Source organism: Bombus terrestris, chromosome 16 (genome assembly GCF_910591885.1).
Source record: "Bombus terrestris chromosome 16, iyBomTerr1.2, whole genome shotgun sequence".
Lineage (NCBI taxonomy): Eukaryota > Metazoa > Arthropoda > Insecta > Hymenoptera > Apidae > Bombus > Bombus terrestris.
In genome coordinates this window covers 6,655,326-6,674,930 of record NC_063284.1, presented here as the reverse complement: position 1 = coordinate 6,674,930, position 19,605 = coordinate 6,655,326, and the positions used below count along the sequence as shown (strand labels likewise).

General features: G+C 28.4%; 1 protein-coding gene across 1 annotated transcript; it reads left to right on the top strand.

The window, feature by feature from the left end:
• The first annotated feature begins 1,067 nt into the window (after window positions 1-1,067).
• On the top strand, window positions 1,068-18,583 carry LOC100645814 (monocarboxylate transporter 13). The gene is made up of 6 exons (XM_048413445.1): window positions 1,068-1,379; window positions 12,988-13,244; window positions 13,647-13,773; window positions 14,348-14,527; window positions 14,668-14,831; window positions 15,038-18,583. Exons 2-6 carry the CDS (start codon window positions 13,031-13,033, stop codon window positions 16,081-16,083), a joined length of 1,731 nt encoding a protein of 576 aa, XP_048269402.1. The 5' UTR covers window positions 1,068-1,379; window positions 12,988-13,030; the 3' UTR covers window positions 16,084-18,583.
• Window positions 18,584-19,605: the final 1,022 nt, after the last annotated feature.

Here is a 19,605-nt window from a genome sequence, read left to right as displayed (position 1 = left end):
ATATTTAGTGTTTAAACCAGTTATTCGATACAAGGTCTTTCTTTCTATTTCTAAATTTCATTCAAATCCTCAGTACTTTTGATAGAAATTATTCCGTATAGTATATCTAAAATAGTAAAACGTTATCATGCGCAAAGAGAAACGTGCATCCATTCACCACCATCTGCTTTCCTCTAGGCATTATATAAACGTACGTATCAATGTAAAAACGTTGTTTTCGCGTGTTACACTTTGAATAATGTATAATGTAGTTTCTCATTCTTTTTATGTCACAGATACGATCGTTTTCAATAGATCTTCGTTTTGTTCGATACTATCGATTGTACATACAATAGCTCACGAAGTATTTATGTATATATTATGCATGTTACATAAAAATGAAACACTTTGAAATTCGATTAGCATTGTAACGAGAGTCGACTATTTACGTATTATATGTTTAAGATTATTAATCATGATCTATACTAGTCTCGAATTAAATATACGTTTGCAGTAACTATGTTGTAACTATCTTCAGATTGGTTTCAAAGACCAATATAATTATCGTCATGTTTCATTACAGTGTTAATGAGATTTCAGTGTTTTATATTATACACACAGTTTCTATAACGTTCAAATACTTCCGAGAACCATTGTATATTGATAAAATATGGAATCACTCTTAAAATAAATACGTATAAAGGTAAATATTAGAATCTATTTATTGCAAATACACATTTAGAAAAATATTCGTTTGAGTATAAATAGTTTTAAGCATATAATTAATGTTAAAGATGCTCTAACTAATATAATAATTGATTATTCAAATACTTAAATAATCTCTATGAAGTGTATGCTTGTAATAAATATCAAATGAATTCCAATGAAATCTTTATGAAACAAGATACTATATACATATATTGATAAAAAAGTTTATAGAAGCATTGAAGTGCTTTAGTGAGACACAGTATATGAAACATTGTATCGAGATAGAGAAATGAGATATTTTATTGCTAAACGGTTGTCAGTGGCTAATGTACAGATTTTATGGTGGGCATCGACGGTGATCTATTAATTCGGTGGTTGAAAGCTGTTGCACGAATGAAGACGCTTCGATTTATGATGCTACGATATGCTAACCATTTTGGTTTGGTTAAAGCCGAGGGCAACCTTCGGGTGTCCCTCCGCCTCCAGCTTGAGCTGGACTGAAAGAAAAGGAAGAGGGAAAGGAACGAGTTCTTCAGTGCCTGTGCACAGTCTAGTTCAAGACTCACGATGATAGTGAACGTCCCGTGAAGATTCCTCCGGCCGGGCTGCCCTTCTCTGCCTAAACAAGAAAACTAGTGTCACCGAGCGTTGTGGACCGACCACCGTTTGCACAGGTCGCGGAACCTCTACAGGTCAGTGCACGTTTATCTTTCGGATGTGACTATAATCTCGACATCGATTCGCGAAATCGATAAATCGCCAATCGATTTTTTCCACGCGGTTGACATTCGATCGTTTGGCAGATTCGGATAGTTTGTTAACGTAGGAAACGTCTATCATTCGTCATTGATATTTCTTATCTAACTTAAATAATGTGTTTAATTTAATCATTTCTTTCGTACGATTTTAAAAAGTTTCAGAATAATAGAAATTGGTATTTTTTTTTAAATTTTAGATATTTTATATAACTGACTGGTAACAACGATAATTGATAAGGATGGTATTTAGTATATTTCACAATTTTAGGAATTTCGTTAAAAGCGATAGTATTTGATATTTTTTTTACGACTCAAAAATTTCGTCGATAATATTTCATAATTTCTATAATTCCCAAAATTTCATTAATATAGTATTTCATATTTGTTACTATTTGAGAAGTTTGATTAATAACTATAGTATGTAATACCTTGTATAATTTAACAAATTTCGGCACGATAACCATCATGCATATTGATGATGATAACATTATGTACTTTCGATCGTGTTTTAATCTTCAAGCGAATTTAATTTGTTTAAGTGAATGGAAATAGATTGGCCATTGAAATTATTCGTGTCAAACTTACGTGAAACGAATGTTATACGTAAAAAATACGTAAAATCCTGCTTTTCAGGTTTCGCTGCGTTTTCCCGATCGTGTAAATATTGTTACGTTTTAAATCATCTCGCTAGACTCATAAAATTTTGAACGGCTCGACAAAGTTACGATTCTGTGATGAATGTCGATACGTGACATTTTTGCTTTTCTTGAATTACGTGTTGTGTTTTGAAAATACTGAAAATGGTGCACGACCATTGTTATACGTACACAGATATGCTAAATATTTCAAGATCATTTTACCTGGCACAAAGTTACTTTGAAATAATTATAGGCTAGTTTGTTTGAATCGAAGAATTATCTTCATTTAAATTATTCCATTATTTCACTAGCAAAAGCGAAATAAATCTTCATTTCGTTTTTATTTGAATAAAATGGAATATAAGTTTCCAAGTAACAATATCTGATTCTATTATGCCAAGAGAGTTAAAAATACAAATTTCCTCGCGCCTATACACAGGCTAGTGCAATTAATATCCAAGACTAATTGAAAGGAGAACAATTCTGAGAGCAAATGCTGTTACGTTCTAAAATAATTGGGTTTTATTGTTTATGACTAAGATAGATGCAAAATACAGCATTAAAAACTCTATACTTTATACATTGCACGGTTTTAATATTAATTTTAATTTGTTAGATCTGAAATAAAATTACTTTTTTAAATAACGAATTGGTTCATTAATTATGATTCGTTGTTTGAAATTATCCTCTATTCTTACTTAAAATTTCTCGTTTATTTGTTATTTTGCTTAAAAAAGTTCATTAACTAAGGTAATAAAAATCGTTTGAGAGAATAATTGATTTGATTTCGATATATCATGAAATAGAGTTACATTTTGGAAAAATTATAAATCGGCTGAATTATGTTTCGTTAGTTGAAGTTGTTATCTTTCAGTTTTATTTCCAATAAAATTCGCTCCGGGTCCTGGTTATAGCGTGCGAGAAACGTAAGTCATTGAGACCCGAGTACTCACTTTTCTTTGGCTGCACGTAACGTGAATTCTACAATCTACTACAGCTGCACGTGAAACTAATCTTGTTCGAAAGAACTCAGTTAAAAATCTCGTACGAGCTGTTTGTCAGCGTATATGTAATTACGATTGCTTGAAATTATACAGTTGAAGTATAAAAAGTGGGATCGCCAATTATTCGAAGAACGACTGGATGTGTATAAAGCTATTTTAAATTGATTAAATCTTTGACTAATGACAGTGTTTTTACATATCTTAGATTTCGAATCGAATTACTACAAATTATGACTCTTATTTCCATAAATTTACATTCGTACCTTTTATAAATTATAAAAATTTCGCAACTTTTATTTATGTTTAGAGGAAATAAAGAATGAAATAATAAATTTATACTTTATTTATTATATAATTAATAATTATACTATAACTATAACTAATACTTCTAATACTTATATTATAATTAATAATTTATACTTTAATAATTTAATTTGATATTATATTTTATAATTTCGGGTTATTTATGATAAAAATTAATAAATCGAAAATATGTCTTTATTAAAGGAAGATTCTCGTAAAAATGTTACAACTTTTGTAATTGTATAATTTTTCATTTTTGCAAATGGAAATCGAAGAAGCGTTCAATTTAAACGATTGAAATAGTAAATTACAGTCTTTAGTCTTCTCACGGTAAAAGTTAATAAATCACTAAAGATTGTGAAAAGTCGATAATTTGCCTATTAATTATTTCTACAAAAGAAAAATGCAAGAATTGTAATTTAGCTTCCAAGAAAAAAAGAAACTACCAAACAAATTATGTAATTAAGCGAACACGTTATTTGAGATTTCACGGTAAGATACTGTGTCGCAGTCGATATTGTTTTCTCGCAAATGATTGATTGGCCGGCTTTCTCGCCAGCATCGATATTTTTACGCGAAAGTGATGTCTAAATCATTTTCTAGAAGAAATAACGATATTCTCGTATATTTAAAATATTTCTTAGTGAGAAATTAACAAATAAAAATATTACAAGTAATATAGTTAAACTACAGTCAATATCAATGTTACAATAGCATTACAATTTTGCAACGTTATTTCTATAATTTGATGATTTGATTAATCGTATTATGAAAATATCGTTCATTTCGTTCGAAACATTTATGCGGTATGAATAAACAAGAAAATTTTACGTGTAACTTATTAGTCACACACAGTACTTGTTATTATAATCATTCAATAACTCAAGTCAGCCAACAATTTGCATTAAAATTTTCCTCGTGCAGAAATGATTTTTTTCAGTAGGACGCGACACGTATCCGCGCGAGGAAAAGATGCGTCATCAGAATTTCTATTATCATAAATTGTTAACATTATTATATTTTCGTGTTTAGTTATAACGAAAATTTCCATTAATTCTCGACTGTAACAAGTAACGAAGACCACCATTGTAGAATATCATTTCGTGGAAGAGATTATTTTTAGCGGGAGAGGATCTTCGAATTTTACTGTTTATAGAAGCAATTTAATCGACGACTATCTTCGGCATAGCTCATGATGTTACGAAGGTCTTTTTTCGAAGCAAATCATAGTCATTAATACAGAATCCCTTGATAGCTCTGCAAGAATGTTTTTCATTCTTTTGTTAGAGAAGGATCAAAAAGTATACAATTACAAAAATTACAATGTTTTTATAAGGTTTTCTCCTACTAAAACATACATATTTTTTTATTCATTAACTTTTATCGCGAGGAAATTGGAAAGTATAAAATAAACATTTATTATTTCCTTTTCCCATTATTCAACCGTTTATGATCCTTTTTTTGATTTTCTTTGCAAAAGAATTAGAAATTATACAATTATAAAAATAATGAAACTATAATTTCCACGAGAATATTTTCAATTAACATCACATTTTTAATTCATCAATTTCTATTATTTGTTTATTGCGCCAAAGTATTGTCACAGTTCAAGTTTTTTCTTGCCATTCAGTATCACCTTTGCTATTGCGGTACTTACATCTTCTATTCGGCGTTGTTTTTCCATTCATTGCTATTTTTATTGTGGTAATAAATCATTGTTTCTGCTCAATCAGTGTAATATATTTTTTTTAATTGCTCGATACCATTTATCAGAATTACCATATTCTTTTCTTGAGTATTAGGGCCTCATTTCTTATGATTGTAATATGAGTATTTTACTAGGTACTATTTTTTTTTATTATCAAAATATCAAATCTATTATTACTGTATTTATATAATTTTGTTACCATTTAGTGTCATTTTTGTTATTGCAATATTTCATTGATTTGCGATTTTCAAACAAGCGATTGCCTCTTTATTTTTTTTACTACATTGCTTAAACTGATTAAGGGATCGTTTTTCATGTCACTTTGGCTTTTATACCCGTTACCTGTGTCTTTGTTTTTTCTTAATGCCTGTCATGAATTTGATATTTATTATAGTATCACAGGAATAACAAGTCAATTTAACTAGTCACTATAGTACTTCTTTATTTCTGTTTACCTGATTGATGCTATAAAACGATTCATACTAATGATTCCCCGGTTGTTTTAGTGAGCAAAGCTATTTTCATTATTAGTCTGGAATATTCTTATGCATTCACGACGGCTATAAGTGTGCAAAAATATACAAGGAGATGCATAAATGCTAGAAATATATAAAATATCAAAAGTGAAATGCACATGATTATATTCAGAATATAAAACATTCTTTTATTCGACCTGTAATACTTTATTTGTGTTTGAAAAAAAAGGATTTGTATAAATATCATATCATACCACTTTTTATTATTTAATATCATTTCTCGTAAGATAAATTATTTTTTTATTATTTAGTACAATTTGTTATTGCAACATCTTTTTTACTGTAATACTTTTTCGATTTGCCATCAATGTCTGTAGTATTTATTGCCACTTCTTTACAGCAATATTTTTTGTTATCAATTTTTGTACCAATTATTGCCATTTCTGTTGTAACATTTTTCTCGCTCGTTATTAACATTTGTAAGTACCATTCATTGCCATTTTTTTCTGTTCCACGTTTGGCATTAATGCATATGGAATTGACGTTTATATTCAAATTGACATTCGATGCCACTTTTATCGTAAAGTTATTTATAATTTAACATCAAGTTTTCGTTGTTCTCAGTACCATTATTATTACTGAAATTTCGTTTTACGATAATATATCGTTATGTAAATTCTAAGCGAAATAGTCTCGGTCCCTTATAACGGTTATACCTCGTCAAGATTTTACATAATTACTTTACGATACGAAATAGGTGCCATAATTCCTTCCAAGGTCGTATTGTACAAAAATATTCTACGAAAGATCGAACTTCCTGCAAATTCACAAAATTCATAGAATATACATTTTCAATGAATTAATTTATCCTAGGAATATGTACTTTGGAATATAAATTTAAAAACATGAATTTATTATATTTATATTGATTCTAGCATCGATATCAATAAATTAGCTGTTAATAATTCAAAAGAATCCTAGATTCTAATACGACAAGAAGAAAACAATTGAATATCAGCAGAATAAACGAAGTACCATAATATTATATAGATGAAGTTATTTGGCTGTATGCCAAATATGTGACAGGAAAAAGTCAGAATTGATCGAACATAACTTTAAAGGCTGCTCAATATATAGTCAATTTGGACCAGAAACACACATAAATAAAATCACTAGGCAAATTATGAAAGCGAACACTGAAGAACATCCGTGAAGACTGTACTATTTCGTATAGATAGCAATGAGAATTAGTGCAATTTGCCTCGAGTACTAAGATAGCATATCTTCATTTAGGGCAATGTGTTATTATTAATTGCTAGTAATAAGAATAGGAATAAGATTCACAGAGATAGTACAAATCATCACTATACCAAAGTAAGTTTCTTACTTATACGTATATCTTATGAGTATATCTTATACTCATATACTTTGGTAATATTATTACTTGTTTATTTACATATATTTGTAACCCGTTTATTATCGAAGCTTGCAATGGGCGAAATCCTAACGCAAGAGTAATAATAATAATAAAATAAATAAATATTAGCTGTTGGTTGTGCTATTAATATCGATAAATTAGCCGAGTAAAAATGATACTATTCGTGGAAAAACGTGAGAGAGAAAACGGTGGCAATAAAATTGTCTGAGTAGCGTAAGCTTTTATTTATTTGTCTCATTATACGAGGTTCTTGAATCGTTTTCATAAAGGTCAAATAACGTTAGAGGAGGAAATACCACTGTAGTTAAAGTTAGCGGCAATGCCTCGAGCAATACGACGATTCTAAAATGACCGACGTTAAGTGACGCTGAAACAGACCTCTAAGAATGTAAAGAACTTCTTAAATATCCCGACTTTGCACCTCTTACAGCTTATGGCTCTTTATGCAAAAACAAGTCCTGCAGGTTATACCGTACTTATGCTGATATTGCTCAATACGGATATCTATAAATACCATCGTCTTCAGCCGGGTTCATTTTGGTAAAAATTCGAAGGCTTTTTCGACTCCGTTTCCATGTTTCTCCAACTAGAATTTCTACACATTATGTCACATTATTACAGTATTAATTAATGAGATTTTTTTCTTTCTCTCTCTTCTTCTTTTTTTTTTTTTTTTTTTTCTTTGACGAAATCGATGACATGACGCGTGACGGGCGAAGCAGGATAAAAACGCAAATATTGAAAAAGTATTTATTAGGACATCTCTATGCTTGCTCCATTGACGCGCAATTTTAACACGTTCAAGTACGTTTAGCGAAGCGTCAATTGCTTCGTGGTAATTAAAGTCTCGTGTTGCCACTGAAAACTATTTCTCACGCGCGGAAAAGGTGGCCAATTATTATTTAAATGCCGTCACGTACGGATTCAAATATATATTTTATTTGATCTTCGTCAGCGTAGATTTTGGACAGAAATTTATTCTCATCGAATTTCCCTACTAACTTCTTGTATTTAACATGTTAAAACGTTTCGACGAAAATATGTTTGTTCGATAACTTGCCGTTAATTTACTGTTTATTTAAAGGCCTCGTATAAGCGCTGAAACGTGTCGTATTACATCGACACCTGGAAATCTGCATCAGTTTCAGTTTATGCTATGATAACAACGTTGAAACAAGTGTTTCAAAATGCCTGATTATTTTCCTACTAAGGTATTATTATCGATAATAGGTTGATCATAAAGAGCAAAATATTGTAGGTTAAACAGAACTGGGCAGGAAGATAGTTAATCGAAGGGAATAAATTTTCTGAATCGTTTTAGCGTTTTATTGTAAGAATTGAAAACGAACGAACCGAATAGTTATAAAAATTATTTGCATACGGATGATTCTGCTTTTCAACATCTATTGGATGAAGTTCGCCTAAGGGTCGAAAAACAAAATACAATGATGAAAATCTACTGCAAATTATATTCGCTATCGGTGCCACCCTCTGTAAGTTGAATCCTGCGCTCCAATTGAGTCTTGTTCACCGACTAAAACCGGGATTCTAATTCCTCACATAATCGATACAAGTTGTTTCTGATGCCGATTTGCCGATACCGAATTACGTAAATTGTAACATGTATCGTGAATCTTAAGTATCGATGCATGCATCGCAGCATGTTTCAACGTGTATAGGAGCCTTCAGGGATGTATGACGTGGCTGTGGATGTGATGGAAATTCTCAAGCATTTTATCTCTGAAAAAAGGAAAAGAATGGATTCATGTTTTAAAAAATTCAAACATTCTGAAGTTCTCTCTTCAAAGGTTTCAAGAAAGGTAGGCGTTTTGTAGGATACTCGAAAATTTTCACGAATGGCTATATTCCTTACATTGAATTTATCCATTTTGAATGTTCTAATGCAATTTAAATATGCAGTGATATGACGGTTATTTGAAACGGTATAGAATAAATTTATATTTGTTACGGGTTCGAGTGCTGTGTTCGTCACGATTGCATCAAAGTTCATCTATTTTTATTAGGCCGTTGTGCGTTCGTTGCACGTAAATATAGAAATCGTGTCTTTGTTGTTTACTTCACGTAATCATCAATTGTAACCGGAGCACGTTTACTTTACGGTTTCATTGAACGCGTGTTCTAATGAAAATTGCATTTATTCCGGACAGGCAAGTGCGTAAGGCATTCTGTATGCGACATCGCCAACGGATCAATCTAAAGTAACACTAGATTCTGAAACTATGCATAGTATGTTAGAAAATCTCTAATATCTAAATTAATTATTGTGTGGGGAATATGTTATAAATGTGCATTTAAAAAAGTATGTAAACTTCGTTAACCGGTTCATAAATATTAGGGCAGTTGCTAAACTTATATAGAACACGAAAATTGTTCTAGATTGTTAGACAAATGATTAATCGATAAATTAATTAGATCGTATAAGATGATGATCCAAAATACACGACAAAAACTTGTGAAAACAATTTGCAAGAATTTTAAAAGAAAATATTGAATTAATGAATATATGTTTGAACCTACACAGTTCATTGAAGGAATTTGAATGGAATTAAACAGTGCACAGATTAAATCAGATATCTGAAACTGTTAATAGAATATAGTTAAATAACGACGTATAAAACATAATGAAATAGGTATCTGATAGGAATATCAAAATAGGAATAGAAAAATAAAATATCTAATAATAGGACTATGAAAATAAAGAAAACATCTAACCTTATTATACGTGTAATTAGTGAGATATTTGTTGAGACGTTGAACATATTAGTTTATAATTTACCGTTTCAAACAAGGTTTAATCATTTTTTAATGGTTTATTAGGTATACTTTGGTTTTCTGCAAATGTCCTGATATTTATGAACGGAGGTATACATATATTAATCCACTGGAATACTCTGAATGTTATATTCTGTGCTCTTCATCAACATGCGATTGAATGATAATCATTTTAATAGATACACAGAAAAGTTCAGAAATTTACAAAAGGCATTGTTACACTGGTAATCATTAAGTATATTCACGACAATGGGTGCAATACTTCAGAAGATGTACTTTCCATTTTACTAATGGAATCCAATTACTGTAGAAATCAAAATTTCTAAGGTGTTATAAATCTTATCTAAATCTAGGTGTTATCTTACTTCATCTTAATTGTTAGCGTTAAAAATCATTATCTCAGATAAAAGTAATTGTTATTGAATTTGGAAAATATTTAATATTCTGTAAAAAATAGGGCACATATCATAAACTTGACAATATTGATAATCTTCTTTACAAAAATAAAATACCTGACATAATACACTCACGTGATATTTCTTGTTTAAATCATTTTTCCAATACCATAAGATTTCTTTATTTTTAATAGTAATACGTTTATCATATAGTGATATGATCTCGAAACTGTGTTCTATGAAATTATCGATGTTATCTGTGTAATAATTTGTATAACTGCATATAATGAATGTCAAATGTTCTACAATAAATTTACATCTACGAGAGTATAAAAGTTAAATTATCAATCTAATTTAAAAATTGAATTTTTTAATCTTAGTTGTGAAATTATGTTACAGAAACTGGTCAAAAGTTCCTCATGTTTTCTTCCTTTTTTTAATATTCTTTTTTTGTTACTGACAAAATTTGCAGAATTCTATCAAGTTCTTCGTTGAATACACAAATTATATCCTTCAACAGATACAATATTTATCACGAATATTTTTCCTAATCAGATTATAATAAATTTCAAAGATAATTCCTCGAATTAATCAATTCTTTGAAAGCTTCAATTATACTACTTACTACTTACAATAATGTATGCCTGCTATTTACAAGACAAGTCAGCAAAACGTTTCAATTGAATTAATCTTTGTGTGATAATATTGATGCATAGTAGTTTGCATAGAACTACAATGTACACTATACTGTAATTGGGGATAATTAGTGCAATAATTGAAAATAACCAATAACTGTATTTACAATCTAATGGCTCATTTATTGCACACCTGGTTATTAGTTTAGAAATACCACACCAATTAACTAATATATAGATACATACAGCATACCTATGAGCTATTGTATTTGGTACAGGAGACACATCAATGTCGTTTATTGAATTATCTTCATATAAATTCAAATAACAATTTATTATATAAATTACACATAGTATAATTGTTAAATATTCATTTCATAAAATTTTCGCGAAATGGGAATAAAATAGCTGAAAAGATCTATCGGAATATTCCTTACGTGACTTACGAAAGATAAAATAAGTTATGTAATTGGGATAGTATGCGTTCGTATGACAAATGCAATTGCACAATGCGAAATTTGTTTGAAAAGTTCGAGTAAAATCTGTCATTCTCTTTTTTTAGTGCGCATGTGCAGACGCGTACGCAGATGCGTGCGCGTCGCCACGTGACTATTCCATTCAATTGCATATGGGTCTGTGGATATGTGTCGTGTAATTATGGCATTACGTATAAACTATTTTTGCTACCGTTTAGTATGACTAATTTCATGAAAAATTATAAAGAATTACATGAACCTATCACCATATTCCTGTTGCAAATAAACTAACTTGGAAGATGGAAGGGAGTATGGTACTAATATATGTACGTATATAAATAATGCAAGAAATAACGCGATATGTTTTGTTTTCCTAGAGAAACATAGCTATATCACGTTCACTTCATACTTCAGCCTTGTCCTACATACCAGAACGTAGAAATTTTGTTTATACTTATATTTTGAAATTTCATGGTGTATTATGATAAATGGTACATTTCATATTAACTACTTTTGTCTTCATAAGACAGAATATGTATATATTTCGTGAAACACAATTTAAAACATCAATTATTTAATTATTTGTTAACCGATGTAAAAAATACAATGAAGACAGAAATTTTAATATGGTTATATTTATGATATTCATATATTATTAGTTTAGTATATATAGCTCATTTTTTATGTGAAGTATTACATTCGTACCAATTATTTCAAGAAATTTATTTAATATCGCGGAAAACGGACAGCTTGCGTTACGTATGATGTATGGGACAATTGAACGTGTTAAGCATATTATTAGTTTTACGACACAAGGAGAAAAACTAAATTACTATCTTAAGCGTTCAGTATATTCTGTTTTATAGTAATTGAAGTACTGTAGTTTTATCCTTTAGGCTGGATATTAAAGAAACATTGAGAACAATGGACAATTTTGACCAGAAGACTTCCTAGTTATTGTTGACAGGCATTTGAATCACGTGGACTATTGTAATAGTAATGGATTCCAATTATAAAATAGAATTTTCTCATTGCGCAGAGCTCTATATTTACTGACTATTATCTAGAAAATTATATTATTTTTCTGTATTCTATTGATTATTTAACAGCTAAGTTTATTAATTCTAAAATCTTATTCATGGTTTTATTGACTACAAATTTGACAACAAAAGGGATTATACCTTTCTTCGCGTTCACTACAAGTATTCCACCTGCGCATCGTACAATGGGGCATGAATGGAGAAAATCTCACAATGAATTATAAAGCTTAGTGAATTTCTTCTAGTGAAATCTATAAAGTTTAAATATAGTTTTTTTTAAATATTTCTTATCCTAACTTTTTAAACATTTTTATAAAAATATAATAATGAAGATTGTGGGACTCATTTAATAGAAGCGGGTAAAATATTTTTTGCATAATCTTTCAAATAATTTTTCACTTTTCTTGAGAAGCTTGCTTGAGTTGCGTCATTTTCGAAATACATTTTTCGTTGATAATTTAAAAATATCGAATTATCGCTGTCGGTAAAATAGGGCGCGCAACTATTCTTAACTCCAATAAGAGAGCGCTACCTTTACCCGCTTAATTGATCAGGTCTGGACCATTTATACAAGGACCATTGTTTAATGTACTTTATATTTGTAACTATCTAATGTCATGTTTCGTATAATTACAGATCAATCTAATTGAGTGCTTTTCACCACGTTCTCCACGCTAGCATGACGACGAAGAGTGTAAAAACGAAATTAGTCCCGCCGGATGGAGGATGGGGATGGGTCGTCCTTTCTTCAGCTCTTGTCGTGAACTTCCTTATTCCGGGTACCGTGAAATCGTTTGGTGTCCTCTTCGTCGAATTTCTTCACGTTTTCAAATCCACCTCTACCGCCGCCTCATGGATGCCAGCTTTATGCTACTTTTTATACAACTCTTTAGGTAAGCTAATTTTTATATCCACATATTTTTTCATTGCAAATTAAGTGAGAAGTAATAAGATGTCTCATCTCATGTTAGTGTTATAGCTACTAAAATTAATAAACTATATAACGATTGTTTATGTTATAAATTAAATTAGATCATTACGTTACTGTTAAACACCATTCTTCCACATTTTTAAAAACTCTCAATGAATAATTTGTTGAAATTTAACGTAAATTTTTATAGATTTGTGAAGGAAAGTCACTGCATTTTTTTCTAACCTATAGATGTTTGTAAATAAAATAAACTTTCAAGTAAATTCTCAGATATACATGACTTATCATAGTTTTACTATTTAAAATCATATTTTGCTCTTTCAATACAATATTAAGATTAGATAAAATAAATGATATCTTATAGGTCCACTATCCAGCATTTTATCAACTAGGTACTCCTACAAAACAGTGACCATCATCGGCGGCGCGTTTGCAGCTAGCGGGATGATGCTGAGTTACTTTGCTAATTCAGTTTCCTATTTATACGTTAGGTATAATAAAATCATCTTAAAAACCTTGACATTTTTATTTTGATAAAATAAAAAAATTATGAAAACAACATTTTTTGTTTAATAGATAAATATTCATTCTCACTTAAATTTCTAGTAAGGGAACTTTAAAAGTAGATTACGAACACCTAATGAATAGCAACCCACTGTACATGAATGTAATTTTTTAAATGAATGCATCCCAAATACATACTTATTACACATGTATTTTGGTGTAATAGTAGAAAAATTTTTGTAAAGCATTTATAAGAAAATTTACGAAATAATCAATTTGTTCATCAAAATTTTTTAAAAGAATTTACTCACTTCTTATACACTTTTAAGTGAATAACGTGTATGACAGGTTGCTCATTTACAGGCGCCCACAATCTTTTCTAGAACTTTATTATCAAAAAATAAAGGTGGTCGAACATATTATTTATTAAACAAAAAAATGTTTCCTTTATCATTCAAAAATTTGTTCATTATTACTACAATTTATTATAATAGTAAAATTAGATATCTAGAAAAAAAAAGAGAGCTAATAATTTTATAATTTTATAATTTATGAATACAGCTATGGTTTGATGGTTGGAATTGGTGCAGGACTAACGTTTCCACCAACAGTGTATATTGTAACTTCATATTTTGAAAGGCTTCGAGGTTTCGCAAATGGCTTGTGCATCTCTGGTAGTGCAATTGGAACTATCGTGTTACCACCTTTTCTACAATATCTTCTTGACTGTTTTGGATATAGGTAATGTATCTTTATATATTGAATAGCATGTGTATAATTTATGTTACTTAAAAAAATCTAATCAAATATGATCAAATATCACTATAGTTAAAATAGTTAAAATACATATTTTCAGAAATTTAAAAGTGTTACATTTTCAGAGGTGCAGTATTAATCATGGGTGCACTCACATTAAATACATTGGTATGTGGTTTATTATACCATCCTGTTGAACAACACATGATCATGGTACCAGTAGAAGGAGGAATTGATAATCAAGGATTAACCATAGATGAACCAGTCCCCCATAAAAAAAAACCAACAGGTAACTTAGTATTGATTAATTAATACACTATTAAGGAACATAATAATCTAAATGAATCAGAGCTATGAAAACTGAATGGGTATTTAAAAATATATATTATATTGTACATATAATGTGCACATTTGAAATATTTTAAATTTGAATATTTTTATGACATTGAAAAGATAATTTTTTGAGATGAGTTGTAAAATTAAATTAAATTTTAGATCTTTTCAAAGCATCCAGCACAATTGAGAACGAAACATCATGCAGCAATACAAGATCAAAGAAAGAAGAAAGTTCTGGAACTAAAAGTATAATGAATAACTCTAAAGTAAATTTTTGTTTGAAAGATAAAAATGAGGATAAAGGCGATGAAGCAAAGAAAAAAAATACTTCCGAAAAAGGTCCTAGTTTGAACAAAGAGAAAGAAGATACAGTAAATTGTCAAAACGTGGATTCTTTACGAAGAGAAAGTAATACTTCTGAAGTTCTTGTAACTTCCAATAAATTAAAAAATGAAAAACTGGAATTGAATAACACATCGTTAAGTAAGAACAGAGATGAGAAGTTGTTTGAAAGTTCGAAAAGAGAACTAGGAGAATTGGCAGAAAAATCAATATCTGGAACATCGTTGACTAAGGTTGAAGTAAAAAATAAACGACAATTCTTTGACTTGAGTGTACTTAGAGATCCAATTTATTTAGTAATTCTCATTTCAAACTCTACCTCAGCTATCAGCAATACCAATTTTATGATCTTACTGCCTTCATATGCTATTTCACAAGGATTTGATAAGAATTCCTCAGCGTTACTTTTATCAATTGTTTCTGCTCTTGATTTAGTTGGACGAATCAGTGGTGCTTCATTATCAGATATCGACTTTGTGCCAAAGTATTATTATTTCGTTGGTGGTCTGGGTACTAGTGGAATAGCTTTGGCATTATTACCTATGGCAACAAGTTATACAATGCTTTCTTTCTTTTGTGCATTGTTTGGATTGTCTTCAGGCATGTACATTGGTATTACAACAGTAATTTTAGCAGATATGCTTGGCACAGAAAAACTTAGCTCGTCGTACGGGATATCTTTATTTGTTAATGGAGTTCTTCAATTAATTGGTCCACCTATATGTGGCGTTATATTTGAAACAATAGGATCATATAAACCCATATTTCTAGCATTTGGTATTATACTTATTCTTGGCACTGCATTATGGGCAGCCGTACCTCTTATAAAGAGGAGCAACAAAAAGTCTTTACAAGTTGTATAATATTTCATAATTACTAGTTTCTATAATGAATATTGCACAAGTTTAAAGATTGTAAGGTATTATAGATTTGTTAATAACAGCATTATAACTGCCATTTAAACCATACAGTTTTTTTAAGAAAATTTTTCATTTTTAATCATTTAAAGTCGCAAGTTAGTCTTTTTATTCACAGATCTATAGTAATACATCATTAATATTATTATCATTCCGAATACTGATACTGATCTAATTTTATTTGTGTATATTGATATACTTAATAACTTATAGTTTAATTATCAGTGAGTTTACTATAGTTTTATTTAGATATAATAAGGAAAGAATATTTAGAAAATAAAATAGTTAAACTATTATGCATAATTCTATTATCATTAAATAACAACAATTAATGATACATAGTGAAAAACTTAATTATTTTACTGCTATGGTTGTAAATGGGCATATATGCAGTCATATTTGATGTTAATAATGAAATTATATGGACAAGATAAAAGTAGAAATAAGAATATATTAACCCTACGTTTACGTATTAATATAAAATCTATTATATGATTTAAAATTTTAAGTCATGATTACATATCAATCGTACTGTATACAATTCCAAAACAAACGATTATAGCAAGAAGGATATTTTAATATAATCGGTATAGTAATGCACAAACGTAACTTTATTATGATATCATTAAAGTTTAACATCTCAAGTTTACCAACCATTAATGAAATTGAATCATGATTTTCTAATAGTTAAATAATGCTTATAATAATAATAAATAATTTCTGCTAAAATTGGCAAAAAGATTAATATTATGTTAAATAAAAAAAAAAAAATAAAAATGAATTTACTATTTGTGAGAAAGCTTTTTAGGAATTTATAATTATACCAAAGTATTTTTTTGTATACTACTATCAATTTTCAATGATTTCTTGGTGCTTAAACTTGTTGGTATACTAATTTCGTCCAATATTATAGTACAATCTATATACAATGTATTACTGAGTTACATGTGTCTTTCCAGAAATATCATACATTAATACATGTTAAGTAGAATTGTTATTGTGCAATACTTTTACTATTACTAAAATTTTTCTAACTAGTTTCAATATATTTTTATATACTTCATTAACTGTAAGGAGATATTATACTTTAAATAGGCTACTCTAAGGACATTTTTGAAAGTTTCCTGTGAAGAAATGTATATATAGTTATTGATATTTTAGTTACTTAAAAGTAAAAATTATAATCCATTACTATTAATATCATAGATAATCAGAGATTACATATCATAGCTGTATTGTCCATCACACTTTGTCTGAAAATTCTTCCAAAATGATGGTACTAATTAAGCACAACTTACAATTAATCAGCAGAAATAATTAAATGTAAATTTATCTTAATCCTTGCACATATAGTTACTTTTTTACACAATATGGTGCTAATTAGTAATATGAAATTTGCTATTTAAAATTTGTGACTTCTATAAACTGTAAAAAGTAAGACTTGTAATATTGATCCAACAGTAATTTTGTCAATTTTTTAAATTTGGCTAAAATTCACTACTTCCAAAGTATGTTTTTAAAACACTAAATGTGTAAGAAATGTAAAAATCCCAAAGTTGACATTTTTTCAATCTTTAAAAGTAGAACAGTCTCTTAAATAAATAAGTCATCTTTTATAGATGATCTGAATTTTTGGATAGTTCACAGAGACATAAAGGTCTTCAAAATTCAAATATTGTACAAGTTTTATTTTTCAAGAAATATTAATCCAATACAAACTGTAATAGTTCTAATTCCAATTTTAGTACTAAATATATTAAAGAAACAAAGACAATGATATAAGTAAATTGTTACATTATTTATGTCATTGTTTACATCATGAAAAGTATTGTATTAGTAGACTTATTAGAGAATCTTTTTACTAGGAGAGATTAAAAATTATTAGGTTCTGTTTATTATATGTGCATAGAAAATTTTAATTGTATATTTATACCAAATACTCAGCTGTTTTTATTTATATTAGTTATAGATTTTTCCATGTGTTACAATATCATTAAACACTGATGATCTGGATTCCTGTGCACATACTCTCTGGTAAAAATTAATTTCTTCAATTTTGTATAAACGTGATGCGTCAATACGCATTAAATTTTTTAGTTCAAGTTTTTATTTGAATACTAGTTAAAATTTTAAGAAACAAGAAAGTCATCTATGTATTGCAGTATATATACTTATTATGGTTTTCTTTTAGAGTTAATTGAACAAAATTTTTGTATTGTAAAGAAAATTTCTGATTTTTGTAATGATATTAAGAATGAATGCGAATGATTAAATGTTACAAATGTAATTTTTATATCTGAGTAGCATTTATTTAAAATAAGTTGTAAAATAATCAGACATTATGATTACAAATAAGAACAATGGAATGTAGAGAGAAAAAGTAAGAAAAATAAGAAAGTATTATCAAATGTATTTTCTACTGAAAATAAAGAGAATTATGTCTGTATATAATGTTTTTACATACATACTATATGTAAAATATTTCACAGAAGTTTTGTTTAACTTTCTGCACGTTTCTTAAAAAATATTTTTTATATTCCTTTTCACATTACTTAAAGAAATCTTAATGTACAATAATTTTAAATAATATAATATTAAATACTATAAAATACTTTACAAAATTATACTAAAATAATTATCGAAATATTTATTAACTGCAATTATTTTACGTTATCACTGAAATACTATTTTTATTGTTATAGACATTTGCTCTCTTAAAATTTATGTATGAATTGTAATCAAAATTTGTTATTTATTATAGTAAGCAATGAAATTTGAATACTTATGCAGCAGTTAAGTATGGTACTTTTATTATTTTTTTTTAATAATGTGTAATTATATGATTTAGATGATATTTTAAGTTTATTAAGAATTAGAAAATAATTTTAATTACTATTGCTTTACATTACAAGTAGGATTACATGTATTTAATTTCAGGTGCTATTATATAGTCATTGTGATTCCCTACATGAATCATATTTATGTTCCTTCTAGCGTGCCTGATGTTTCTTTTCAGTATTGATATTTAGGAATATTATTGATATCTGCTCAATTTCTATTTTATTTGTTTTTATATGACATTTTATATTTCCTTTTATGTAAATTATATCTTTGTAATGATCCAAAATAAACTGTATTTTACCGAAAATATAATATAAACTGTTATTCAATTTCATTAAAAAAAATAAAATTAAAGTTTTCTAGTTCCATTAAGAAAAAATACTTAACGACAAAAAATTTTATAGAACGAATAGTATATATTTTGAAATTAATTTACTATTAAAAACAACCAAATATTATAGTCTTTAAAAATACTTTAAAATACCCTAATAAACTACCTTAAAATACCTTCTAATTGCGATCGCGCAGGAGCAATCGATCACCATACTAAATTTACATTACGTACATCATAAATAAAAAGACTACAGATAATTTCAGATAATGTTAAAAAATTGAAGATAATCTTAC

Bases quoted from the DNA above. Each gene is read 5' to 3' on its own strand.
- LOC100645814 (XM_048413445.1), top strand. From the start codon at position 13,031: ATGACGACGAAGAGTGTAAAAACGAAATTAGTCCCGCCGGATGGAGGA. The intron at 13,245-13,646 runs GTAAGCTAATTT...GATATCTTATAG, and splicing joins CTTTTTATACAACTCTTTAG to GTCCACTATCCAGCATTTTA. The intron at 13,774-14,347 runs GTATAATAAAAT...TTATGAATACAG, and splicing joins GTTTCCTATTTATACGTTAG to CTATGGTTTGATGGTTGGAA.